The sequence below is a fragment of the Platalea leucorodia genome (assembly GCF_965183815.1).
Source record: "Platalea leucorodia genome assembly, chromosome: 1".
NCBI classification, from domain to species: domain Eukaryota; kingdom Metazoa; phylum Chordata; class Aves; order Pelecaniformes; family Threskiornithidae; genus Platalea; species Platalea leucorodia.
The window spans coordinates 29,782,712-29,796,510 of NC_138823.1; the positions used below are offsets into that span (position 1 = coordinate 29,782,712).

Genomic DNA, 13,799 nt, shown 5'->3' on the forward strand with positions numbered 1-13,799 from the left:
ATGAAAAGAAAAAAAAAAAAAAAGCATAATGAATTCTATATAAACAAAAAAATCCATAAAACATCACACGTGCACAAAAAAATAATCTACAAACCTTATCCAAATTAGGGAGTTGTAAAACTCAGTATCAATAGATTCTAGGTCCTTAATAGTAAGTTTTTTGCTCAGCATTCGTTTGTAGAAAGGCAGAGAAAAACCAGTGTCAATAAATTTCCCATGAAACAATGCCTGTTGAACAGAAAAAAGTCCGTTTAGCTTTTATTGAACTACTAAATTATTGAAGCATTTCTGGACTTGAATTCTTTTTTTCCTTTTTTCCTTTAAGTAATAAAAAGCACCAAGTAGCAGTAGCAGCTTGGTATTTAAAAAGAACAAAACATTACATTAAATGGGAAGAAAAAAAAATTATTAATTGACAAAATTTATCCAAGCATGTTATCATTAGAATTTAGAAATTCTTTGATTAAAAAAAAAAAACAAACCCTTCTCATAAAAGGATGAAGCCTATGAAAAAAGGAAATTACTACGTTTCCTCTTCATTATGTGGATAGGTATATATGCCAAGTGTTATTTGATCCTAACTTGATCGTAATATTTGATCCTACTTGAGTACTACTGCCATTTTTTACTACATACATACATACATCCTGCAAAATCGTCCTTCACACAATGCTACTGCAGCTTGTAAAAAACAGTTTAAAAATGCAATCACAGACTGCTTCGGGAAGAGCTTTGGGAATCACATTGTTTATAGGTAACAGAACTGAGAAATGAGATTCTTCTTTCTACTGCAAAAATGAAATTGAAAAAGAACCAAAACATGGTCACACTTGTCTCGCCACACGTGCACAAAGGGTGTAAACTAATTTCTAGTACTGAAGCATAGCATTACACACACACACACACAGTGTTAACCTCTATACTGATTCAGTGTGTCTGAGAGCTAACAGAGCACAGCTATAACTACGAAAACATTTTTTTTCCTCATCTTTATCAAGTACACTTTCTTCACTAAAATACCTCTTTAAAAAAATCATCCTAAACATAAGCCACGTATGGCATTCATTGCTTGTCTTTCCTTACAGCTGAAATTCTATGAGCAGAAGAGCCAAGGTAACGGCCCATTTCCTGTAGAAAAGGGTTAGGGTGCATGCTCCACCTTTTTTTCCCCACCTTCTAATTTCCCCCGCTAAGGCTTAGTCTAGCGTGCATTTTCTTCTGCTTTAGGAGAGCTTAAAAAGGTTTTCTCAGAGGCCTTTATTTATTTATTTGTGTATTTATTTTTAAACTTGTCTATACTTCTTATGGGAAACGGAAAAATTAAACGTCAAGTTTAGCCTCCAGCCATATGATTTCCTGCTTTTTTATGTCTATGATAATCTTACAGCACAATATAAAAGTTGCCTCAGCCAACCTCATTTAACAGCTTTTTGTTACAGAGTAAGATGTGTATTCTTTATGTTTAACACCATTTCAGTCAAAAATGTCTGTGGTTATTTCAGTACTTAAAAGCAAAAGAAGTCTTTATGAATCTGAAAATCACAACTATTTTAGAACTGTGAGAAGCACAGAAACTACAACTGCACTTAAAAAGCCTATCTAGACTCCTTAAAATGATTCCCACTTACATTATTACCTGAGCTATTTTAAGCCACTAGAGGGTATCCCAGGAAGTACTGCAGGAAGAGCCATCCATTATAAACCATGAATATACTCAAACTTTTCAACTGACCACATTAGGCACCATTACACAGGTCTCTCTCTCTCTCTCTCTCTCCCCCCCCACCTTAGAGAATTTAAAACAAAAATACAAGAATACTTCAGGAAAGAAAAGTTTGTCTTTTAATTACGTCAAATACTTTAAGTTCTCTTCTATGATCTGTACTTTTATGAAGTAGTTTTCCTAAAGCTAACATTTCAATTATGAATTTATCTTACGCGCAAGATCAAGAATCACTGACTAAAAGAAACAGAATTTGACTCTAGCACCTAATTGGCTTTATCATGTCTTCCTGCTAAATGGCATTATAGCTTGCTAAAAGAAAGAAAAAAGTTGGTAACCTATTGAAAGTGTTAACCCAATGAAATAAATTTCCATGACAGCAAAGAAATGGGGAACTTGGCCATAAAATCCTCGAAATCAGAGATACTATCATCAAAACTGAACAAATTTGTTACTCAAGAAGCATCTATAATAAAAGCAAAACCAAGAAAACCCCCAACATAACTTATTTTAAGTCTGAAAGTATTTTTCCATTTATGTTACACTTTGCTTGTATTTATTCTAATTTCATACAAAAAGCCTGAACAACAGGAGAAGAAAACAGTCTCTTCAATCTGAAAATGCACTTTTATCTACTCTCTTTAGTTTCACTATTCACCATGTTCAGCGATGTTGCTGAGGACTACCTGTAGACATCACGATGATTATATGGAAAGATGACTATATCACTATATGGAAGGAAAGAAATGTGACAGAGCAGGAGTCCACTACAGAAAACCGACTCGGTGATACCAGAAGAATAAATGATACGACATGCCTCGTCAACTTTTAGTTTAAGAGAAACCTGATGGCAGAGAATCAGCCCCCTGCCAGCTTCTGCTCTCCTCAGTATCTGATCTTTGTATCCAAGTACGTACATTTAAATTAAGGCTCAGTGTACTCCACAAAACATTTCTAACTCATTTTTTCGAATACAGCAAGGTACGCCAAGTCTAACTGATAAGCCTTTTTCAGAAAATATTACTCACATTTTTCAGAGCATCAGTATTCAGACACTCAATCAAGCAGCGGTTTGCATGAAGTACACACATCCAATTGACAAAAATAAATTATTATACTGAATGTCATATTAACTTTCATTACTATCCCAGGAAACTTGAGTGTGTAAGAGACTTAACTCTCAGGGAATATTTTGGCTCAATAACCTTACATGCCTTAATCTTCCATTTCTAAGAGTTAATATAACCTTTAATAACTGTAAAAACAAGTATTGTTCAGGAATAAATGTATAGCTACAGCAAATAATAAAACCTTAAAAATCTAACCTACCATGGCAATAAAGCGCCCAATGAAACAGAAATATGAAAGATGGTCAGGATTGATTGTTGATGCTGGATTTATCTGCAGGCAATAGTTGCTCTTGCCAGCATATTCAAATAGGCAGTACATAGGGTTCAGTACTTCATGGGAAAGCAAGAAAAACCATTCTCTAAGGAAAAAAAACATGTATACACATAAAAACCATCAAATACAGATGTTTATCACCATTCCCCTTAGGTAACTAGCAAAATGGTCAAAATATAGGCAAACTTAGAAAAATAATATAAACAGTGTTCTATTAGAATCACAGAATAATATATGGCATTATATACTTCTTAAATACAAAAAATTTCATTATTAAAAACAATAATGTTAGAAAGTCATGGTTTCCAAAGTTTAGAAATGATTGTTAAGATTGTCACCTTGAACACACCCTCATAGCACAGGTTTTAGCTGCACATTAGCAACATTTTTGCCTACAGAGTCCTTGCCTCAACCAGTACACAGTATTTATCCTCCTCACGCCTACTTTACTGCATACAACTCAAATCTTTATTCAAAAAAATTAGAGATTAATCCATGGGCAGTGCTTATTATAAGCAACCTAGGTAAAACAAAACAAAACAAAAAAACCCAAACCACAGCACACCTTATTTGCTTTCCCAATCTGACAGCAGAACACACACTGAGTTACTGTGGTTTAACAAATTACCGTGCATCAGTTAAGCCCACAGGACACGACAATGTGAAAATAAATTTTTGTTGAGGTTTAACTAATACATGTTAGTCACCACTTTCATAGTTTCCAACTCAGCTGACCTGAAATAATAATAGAATCTGGTATTTCAGTGTTAGGATTGCTGATTTTTAGAATATTTGTTGCTTTATAGTATTTGCATATAATCAGAGACCTCAGAAGCAGTCATATATACTCAGGAGTTTTTGTATCAGGCCCTAAATGCTTGGAACTGAACAACCAGGCTTAGGGAAAAGCTGCAAAAAAGTCTAAAAGTCTATCCTATAATAACTGCAGGGACTGTTTTCCATCCCAACTGCCTTTCAGCTGCCACATTTAAGAGGCATTTTTTCTATCCCTATATTTACCTGAGATCAGGGAATAGAAATGAGAGGTTTGCTGGCATGTTTCTCCTAACAGTTCTATGAAACTCAAGTCATGGATCATGATTCGCTACAATATGCTTCCAACCCAAAGGCCAAGTAGAAATTGTAAACAGGGAAAGGCAGCCAGGATACGATAGCCCTAACAGGGTTCTGTGTATCTTTTAATAAGCACAAGAATGTCAACAGCATTCTATGCAAGTTTTATACTGAGACAACTATATTAACTCTGCATAGAAGCATCAAATGTAATAGGCATTTAAATTAGAACAAAGCCAGATAATGAGGAAGGAATCAAAGAAATTGGTCATCAACAAAAAGTTTGCAGAAGCAATGCATTTTTCACGTCAACAGCTAGAACTAGCCACGGGACATAGTGTCAGATTGGTCTTGCTAAACACAAGGTAAAAATCTGGAGGGAACACTGAGTTTAGCCTGCTGAGACAGGTGATAAATCAGGTGCATCAGCTTTCTATATTTGTATTAATGCAGTATTACATTAGCAAGTCAGTACATGAACATTTACTCAGTGTCACTTAAGAATTCTCAGCTAAAGTTACAATGAGATCCTTGCTGCTTCTCAATTTCACATACAAAATCTTGGGCAAGACTTACTCCTAAAACTACGAAACTATACTACTTATATATTTGTTATTTATTTATTTATTCTGCTACTTTCTGTGGCTAACACGCTTCAGTTAAATTATTCTAACATCACTTCTTTGGAATACTTTGTTTCTTTGGAACAGATTACTTGAACTCTCCTGGTTCCCATCCTGTGCCTAGGGCCATCATGATAGGGACACCAACCAAATAAAATCCATGCAAAGCAAAAATTGGATGCCTCCCTGCAGTCACCTATCAGATATTGTAATTCAGAAGCATAACCACACACATATCCAAAGAAGCTCAACCTTCAGAGGCAAGCTTCCTTACTTACTACACATATTCACTGAACTTCATTTTAACACGGTAAGCTACATAAAACCAGAACAAAACCAAACCAGGACACCTTTACATTAAAAAAAAACCAAACAAGCAAGAAAAATTCTATCATCTATGACTAGTTCTAATTCCCTGCATCTGCAGTAGTACTGAAATTTCCATCCTAACAGTAACATTTCAGTCAAATAACTGGCAGCAGTAGTCAGTGGTTGTCTTCTATATGGTCAACAGACGAAACATGCTTTGTCTATGGTTTTCCTGTCATCAGATTTTCCCTTTCAGTTCCACTTCAGATTCTAGAAAAACTTGTAGTCTAGCTGTTTCGCATTCCTGCGCAGCCTACATAGCCTGTTTGTCTGCTGTTACTTCATGCTTGCACTACTCTCCTCTTGTTTATGTCCTTTCTGCTCATATCAGCCCGAATCTGGTGTTCGCTTTTTTTTTCCCAAATAAGCAAAACAATTTACTTTTCCACAGTCCCCACTTCCAGGAAAGTGGAACTTTCTATTAGAAAGTTTCTAAAGTAACTCAGTCTAGAGCAATTAACTGGCATTTAAAAAATTCCAATTTAAACATCGATCTTTGTCAAAGAACTGAACAACTGAGACCACAGTTTTACTAATGCAAGATTATAACCCATAACAATAGCCAGTGCTGCCAGTTCCACTTCCTTAATACACTAAGGGGAGCTAAAAAGGTAACCAGGGTCAGACTGCAAAAGCAAGCAGTTTCTTTGCCAACAGAATGACATTAGAAATCAAGGTTAGAGTGCTATTAAAAAAATAAAAAACATTTTAAACAAATTTTCTTTTACCTTGCCAAGCCACCATAATCCAATCCTTCTTCCCCTCTGAATATAACATATAATCTTCTCCTCAAATCATAAGGTTTTAATGCCATAATCTATCAAGAAAACCCAAAAAATTGTAATAAGTTATAAATTATGCATTGTCAATACAATCGCTCCTTCTTATTCAGATTTTATGTAATTGATACAGAAATACCATATATGTCAAATGTTTACACAGATTTGAGAAGCAATTAGACCATCTCATGGAACATGCAATCAATGAACTGCAGACAAAACACCAGCTCAGACTTAAAATCCTTGAGCAGCAGACTGCTAGCAAGTGGGAGAGCATACCTGGAAAGTATCACTATATGGCTGCCTTGTTCTTATACTCCTCCTGAGGCACTCATTATCATTAAAGGAAAATAGGTGAAAAGGCAGTTCATCTGATATATTAGAGACTTTGGTTTTAGGCAAATCACTTAAAAAAATAATTTAATCCAAAATAAGTGTAGTATTCTTTCATTAATAATATAGGGAATCCCTCCCAAGAGGTTTGGATGTGGTGACAGCAGCAAGAATTTTCGTTGTTACAGAGAAAGCAGGAAGGAACATACATTGGCTGCAGACTGTAAGAGCTCAAGAACTTTAAGTTTCAATTACACAGATTTAACGTTTGAAGGACAAAGCAGGACACCAGTTTTAATTGGAGAAAACAACATTTTGTAATGTATATAACGACACACGAGAATCAAAAAAAGCAAATCCGATGTGGCTAAGTTAATATGGTATGCAATGTGGTTAAGCTATGGAACTCTTTAGCACAGGATGCTGTAGATGCAAAAAGTTCCCAAGAGGAGCACAGACAACCTCACAGAAGAGAAGTCCCTTGAGGATTATTAAAATACCCAGAAACCACATCAAGCTCAAGAAGCATTTCAATTGTAAACAGTTGGGAGCTGAAAGATCATTTGGTAAAAGTATTGTATACATTACTTCTGTTCTTACAGTCTTTCCTAAGATCCCTCTTTGGCTAACACCAGATGATTACTGTGCCTGAAGGACCATTAGTCTGAACTGGGTATGGCCATTTTTGTTCTTATGCTCTCTCTTGATAAACAAACACAACAATCTTTGCAGGCTTACTTGCTGGAAGGAATCCTCAAACAAAGTCTGTCTGGATACATTGATTTTCACATGACTTGGCAGTGCATTGGACTGTAATCACAAGGCAATAATGTTAAAAGGCAGAACATATAAATGTAAATTCAAATAGTTTCAAAAAGTAAATAACTACTTAATCAGTACCTGACACAAGTAACGGAAATGAGCAAGTTTCCACCTAAAGCTACGCTCATAAGCAATCTGTGGCCCTTTATTTCTGTAAAGAAATATATTTGAGATACATTAACCATACAGACATCAAATAGTACTTTCAATGCTAAACAATAGTGTGCAGATTTCAAAAAATACACAAAAAATTGTTATCATAAGATACGATCAGAAACAAAATGCAGTTGATGGTTTGGTCAGTCAGTCTTCCTTTCTGGCCCCCCCCCCTTTTTTAAGATGCTAGTCAATTTACCAAATCTGAGAGAAAGGTAGAGATCTAGAGGATTTCAAATCCCTATCAATCTTGTAAAAATTACAAGCCAGCTAAAGAAGACACATCTAATTTTTTGTCTTCATTGAGAGAAAGACTGCTAAATTAGCCGTCATAAATTCAGCTGCTTGCGGAACTGTGAAGGAATTTCTAGTACAATACTCTATGGGCTCTTTGAATGAAAGGTCATCAACATGTCATCAGAATTAAACCCTACCCTACATAAAAGACATTAAGACAGCCACCATAGGTTGGGTCAATACTTCTGCCTAAACTATTTTAAAAAAGATTTGCATGTAAAATTTTTGAAAAGTATTTAGAACTACTTTGTTTAGACATTAATATTGCTAGAGGGTGTATAACTATAAGCAATACACATTACAATCATTTGCTGTTTCTTTAAAAATTTAACTATTAGTTACATTAGTTCAGTATTCAAGTTTGCCTCATTTCCCCTCTCTATTTATAGAACAATTACAACCTTGGTACTTGAAAAGTATATAAAAAGTATTGAACCTTAGAGCAGTACAGCAAAGTGTGTCATAGATAAACTGACAATTAAAGCTTAAAAACAGATTAAATTTACAGGACAACAATTTGTTCATAATTTAGTGCTCAATTCCAGCTAAAAGTATAGATTATTTTCTAGTATGAGAAGACTTCATTATTAAACTATAACAAGTTAAAAAGTTAAAAAATATATTTAATTTCTCACACAGAAGATTTCCCAGTACGAGGATCATTGAAGGTGGTGGTTCTTGTATTATGGTCAACAAAGTATCTGACACCTTCTCTTGTATATCTGATTTCCCAGCCTTCTGGAAGAGGGTCCTCATTTTGTAAACTGCAGAAGAAATTGCAGACAGTACTTTTTCCTCCATATCATGACATATAATAATTAAGCAAGATCTTTTAATCTGCACAGTCAATATACACACCTACCCTTGAGTTCGAGGGTCTTCCCACTGTGTTGTCTTTGTGTTATGGTTTACAAAATACACCCTATCATTTGAATCCACTCTCCTTTCTAGGGGAAAAAAAGAAAAAAACTCACTATACAACAATTGCATTCCAAATTTCTGTAACTGTCACTTCCTGAAATCAACAGCTAATTAACTTACCCCAACCTGGCGGTAAAGGCCCAAGCGGATCATTTTCTGCTGACAACATTGAAGCCTATTTAACAACAAAAGGACATTCAGTTAGGCCAAATATTATTCATATTGTTTTTCCTTAATATGTTTTAAGATTATCACTAGTTCGGAAGACTATCCATTCTGAAAAAACATCATGCCATTTGTAGTCTGTTTTTGTGAAGAAATATAGATTATACGATAATAAGATATGATTTGTGCACTGGTCTCCACTGTTTCCAACTCTGCCTTTCTCTTCCTACAGAAAGCTTGAAAGGGAGTCAGTGATATTAAAGACGTACAGTTCATAGAAGTTTTGCAGAAGCACACATAAGCAGAGAAGCACAATGTTCTTGCTTAAGAACATGCTTTACCATAATAAACATTTCCAAGCAGAGTGATTACTGCAAACATAGGGTTTTTTGCTTCCTCAATACATGATGTCTTCCCTGGATGTCTGGCTATTTTCAGTCTTTGTCATTCTCTGCAAATGCAGCTGCATTCTTTAAAATATGCGGAAGGTTAAAATTATACCAACATGCATTAATGTTAAAAGGAAAAAAAAAAAGGTAAAAAAACCCTAGATTAAATTATTATGTAAAACCATGCTAAGCTTGTAAGATACTGTAACCTTGCAGAAGTCCCCCAGTAAGTCCCAAGAATACAAAGCATGGGAAAAATAAAATGTAAAAGGTAGAAATCCCGGAGACTGCAGGATCCATGCTCTGATTTATAACTAAAAGCATTCACCCCTCTAAAATTTTTTGGACACTAAAATTGGTTTTTTTCTATTTTTGTGCAGAATGGAATTTTGATATACAGGAACCAATCTACATTTTCCAAAGAGTATCTTAAGGATCACCTTGCTACTAATACTGCTTTATATAGCATTTGCAATCCAAAAATCTCAAATCCACTGAAGAGTTTACAACAGCAAATTCACAAACAAAAAGCTACGATATTTTTCCTGTGAAACAGAAACAGAGAAAGGATCAGAAGAAAATGCAGTTACACTTAAAATCAAGCTGTCTCGTTGTTCCGGCCACCAGCTACTAGATGTGAACAGAGAACTATCATTATCTCAGCAGCAAACACAGTTAGCCTTTTCTGCTTTTGGAAACTATACAGTCATAATGACCCTGTAACCAAAGACTTCTCTGTGCCGAGTATAAAAAGAATGGCACACAACAGAAAATGCTGTCTGCCAAAGAACTCAGTGGTGGCACAATTCAGAGATTTCTGATCTTCTTAATGGGTCCAAGGATTTGTGTGTGGTTGCTGGCTAATATATATTTAACAGAACACACTGAAACACTAGGCAGTGGCATGGGATGAGATAGATTCAATACCAAAAGGAGTATAACATATTAACCCAGGTAAAAATAAAAGTACATCAAATAACTATATCCTATCTACTTCCCTTCCTTCACATAGTTTAGCTTTGACCGTTCAAAGTAATGGAAACATTCCTTTACTCATTAAAAGTATTAATTCACTTTTTTCCAAAAAATAAATTACAATCTCACTTATAAACTGCTATATAGGCAGAGTTCTGGTATGCCAACAGAAGAAGAAAAGCTAGCTGTAGTTTGACCTTAACAATTCTAGAAGAAAACTATACAGTAGCACTAAAATAAAAAAAAAAAAAAAAAAAAAAAAAAAAAAAGGCATTTACACTTTTTTCAACATAATTTCATTTTTTTTTCCCCCCACAAAACGTGAGTTCTAGGTACGCAACTGATATACTACTTAGAAAACAGAATTCTGAAGAGATGCAAACAGTTGAGTTATCTTTTCCCTTCCTTCAAGTATATTGTGTCTCACAAAAAAATCCTAATTTAATGATTCTAAGATCAGATGGGACATTTTAAGAAATGAGTCTGTGGTTTTCAGTAAGAGTTATCATTAAATGAAGAAAGCAAATTAATTAAGAACTACATTGTTCCCTGAGAGAATAAATCTAGCTCAAAACAAAACAAATCTTAGGATCAGGAAAAGTGAGAGTTTTCTTAGATGTTTAAGCAACTGATCAAAGTACTACACAAGTACAGAAAGTTGCTCAGCAAGAGTTCTTGGCTTGATATGTTTCAGCTGTGATTCTTGGATTTGCATTTAAAGTTACCAATGTGTATGAATACCTGAAGGGAGGGTGCAAAAAAGATGGAGCCAGGCTCTTTTCACTGGCGCCCAGTGTCAGGACCAGAGGCAATGGGCACAAACTGAAACACAGGAGGTTCCCTCTGAACATCAGGATGCACTTTTTCACTGCGAGGGTGACTGAGCACTTGCACAGGTTGCCCAGAGAGGTTTTGGAGTCTCCATCCTTGAAAATATTCAAAAGCCGTTTGGACATGGTCCTGGGCAACTGGCTCTAGGTGGCCCTGCTTGAGCAAGGGGTTGGACCAGGTGACCTCCAGAGGTCCCTTCCAACCTCAACCATTCTATCTTTCTCTAACTGCATAAGATAAATTGACTTTGATGCATAGATCCAGGAGTTCAGAAAATTAGTGGTGATGCATGTTTCTGCTATTGCTAGTGATGAGATATAATGTCTAATTAGATAATGAGAGGCTGAGAACTGTTAAATGTAAGAATACTGCAGCATCCTTTACTTCCGAGCAGTACCTGAATAAAGTCCATCAAATTCAAACCAAAGTTAGGTCTGCGGATGCATAGAGTCCTAGTCTAATGAAGCTGTTTCAGACTTGTACTTCAATGGTTTCTTCTTTAAAACACTCCAGCTTTGCTACATATCACTTAACAAAGTCTCTAGACTGGATCTTTTTTTTAGAGACCAAGCACAATGCTTAAAATGGACTGGTTAGAGTGACAGTGACATGCAGGCACCATCATTCTTAACTCTGAAAAAGCAACTATCCTATTTATCCAGTCACAGACAGAAAAATCTGCCTCAAGAAATATCTTCTTTGAAGCTACTCATGGTATTTTCTTCAGGCAGAAGTAAGTGAGCAACTATCTGAGAGAAATGGAAAACCATGTAGGAAATTCCAGAGCTGAATCAGGTGCATAAACTTCAAAATGAGCTCAAAGTAAAAGAATTGCCACCTGTACTAATGAATGACTTCTAATCACTAAAACAGTTTTGAAGGCCATTTAACGTTCAAAATGCCCATAACTCAGCTTTTACATTCATTTTCAGTTAAGAGACTGCTTTAGTTTTACCTCTTACTACTGTCATCAAAAGTCTTAAGTATTATGCAGTACACAAGGCTCAAGTTAGGAAACAGACTCAGAAAGGAGTACTTTTTGCCTTTAAGGACGATTTTTGTTAACCTTTTTCAACAGAATCAAAATCTGAATTACTGATGCCAAACGTCTTGTAACACATATGGTTGAATAGTTATAAAATCACTTTAGAAAAAGTTCAAAAGCAAAAAGCATACCTATACCTCTCTACTAATTTCTAAATTTTATGTAAACGTTACCGAATAGAGGTATCGTTGGTTAAATTGTTGCATAGCTCCCTGCAGTTGATTCCGTTGAGATTGCCATTGCTCAAAGTTCCTGACTGATTCCATTGTTGGTCGCTGCCACGTTGTTGTTCTGGTGTTGTGGTCCACATAGTAAACTCTCCCACGATCATCAACTCTTCTTTCCCAGCTTTCAAGAAACACAAATGTTAACAGCTAAATTTTTCAGTAATACATAGTACATAACTAATTTTCTCTTTATGTTAAATTCCTAGACAGTACTTGAATTAAGTACTGGAATCACAGGCATGGTTTTAATTTCTGAAGTACACAAAAGTACTCCCCAACTTTATTGGCAGAAGGACAACCACATTGAGCAAACATAGACTTCAAGCAATAGCATGCTCAGCTCTCTGTCACCTCATTTTTTAACTTTGTAAATTCCTGTGACCATAAGCAATGCTGGCAGTTTCACAGAAAACACTTTGCCTGGAAATCTGAAGTTTGGAACAAATGCACTACACCTAGTGGTACCACCTAAACAAAGGTGGTCAAATGTGCATCATTTAATGCTTAAGTTTTGAAGGAAGAACAAAATAATTTAGTAGCTGTATTTGAACAAGTGATCAGAAAATGCAACATATGCAGTACCAACATTCCTATAACAATAGCTGCAATTAATATAATTCGAAATTAACTGAAAGCTAGAATTTCTTAATATATGACTTATAACACAGTTTCGATGAGCTGCTTATAAAAGCCAGTATTCTTCCTGCACCAAACAAACAAACAAATAGTACCTTTATGATATTTAAATCAAAAAAGTCTACATTACCCAGGAGGTAAGGGCTGTGGTCTCTCCCATGTTGTAGTTCGTGTGTTGTGATCAACATAATAGGTTCTACCATGAGGATCCTTTCTTTGCTCCCACCTTCAAGACACAGACTTTCATGTAAGTCAAGGTGAAAATGCTTCCTTAGGACTTATTTCCCACTAAGCCAAAAAAGTACCTTAGTATTGAATGAAAATGCTATGATTCAAAACTCATTCTAAAACACCAAAGAAAACTCACACTAGAATACATATCAGTTACTTCCTACTTTAACTGATATGACCATAAAGACTTCTTTAAGGGACTTGGTGCATAAAATGAGCATACACCAATATTCACAAGCATTTTCAAATTCTATTTAAGATACCTGAAAACAAAGTCAATTATCTGGCTTGGATGCTAAAATAACCTCATTCAAAAAGTGCTTAGAGACGCATTCTTTGCACTTCTAAGTACATGTGTCTCTCAAAAAAAGAGGGAGTTTACATTTTGAAGCACTGTTCCCTATATCCAACAAACAATAGGATCTTTCAGAGTGAACCTGAAATATGTTCTTTCAGATGGTTTTCCTGTGTTTCTATTTCCTATCTTGGTAAATTCTCTATCTGATATCCCTGGGAATTATTTCTTCAGTTTTAGTTGCAAAGCAAACTTACACTGACGATGGAAAGAGGACCAAACATTATAAACAACTGACGTTTCATGCTGCTGAGAACTGCCATAATGCAATAAAAGTATTTATAAATGGGAGAGGAAACCAGGATAAATATTGGACAAAAAGCTGAAGCCCTTGCCCGCACTAGATATATGTTTGTTTTTCTTATATACATAATTAATTAGCTCCTAAAAACGCAGGCAGAATACCTTGCCTGCTACTCACAGGATTTGGTGTGCACTTCCTCA

At 35.4% G+C, this 13,799-nt stretch overlaps 1 protein-coding gene across 7 annotated transcripts in view; it reads right to left on the reverse strand.

Annotated features, from left to right (window-relative positions):
• WWP1 (WW domain containing E3 ubiquitin protein ligase 1) overlaps window positions 1-13,799 on the reverse strand; it is a 65,862-nt gene that overhangs the window by 6,812 nt on the left and 45,251 nt on the right. For all 7 annotated transcript variants that reach the window (XM_082319853.1, XM_082319851.1, XM_082319850.1 and 4 more), the window contains 10 exons: window positions 12,900-12,995; window positions 12,080-12,254; window positions 8,622-8,676; window positions 8,443-8,527; window positions 8,216-8,344; window positions 7,206-7,278; window positions 7,044-7,115; window positions 5,922-6,010; window positions 3,053-3,212; window positions 95-228 (listed from right to left, as the gene is read on the reverse strand). In XM_082319853.1, the coding sequence (XP_082175979.1) occupies window positions 95-228; window positions 3,053-3,212; window positions 5,922-6,010; window positions 7,044-7,115; window positions 7,206-7,278; window positions 8,216-8,344; window positions 8,443-8,527; window positions 8,622-8,676; window positions 12,080-12,254; window positions 12,900-12,995 (1,068 nt within the window). The remainder of the gene's footprint in view (window positions 1-94; window positions 229-3,052; window positions 3,213-5,921; window positions 6,011-7,043; window positions 7,116-7,205; window positions 7,279-8,215; window positions 8,345-8,442; window positions 8,528-8,621; window positions 8,677-12,079; window positions 12,255-12,899; window positions 12,996-13,799) is intronic.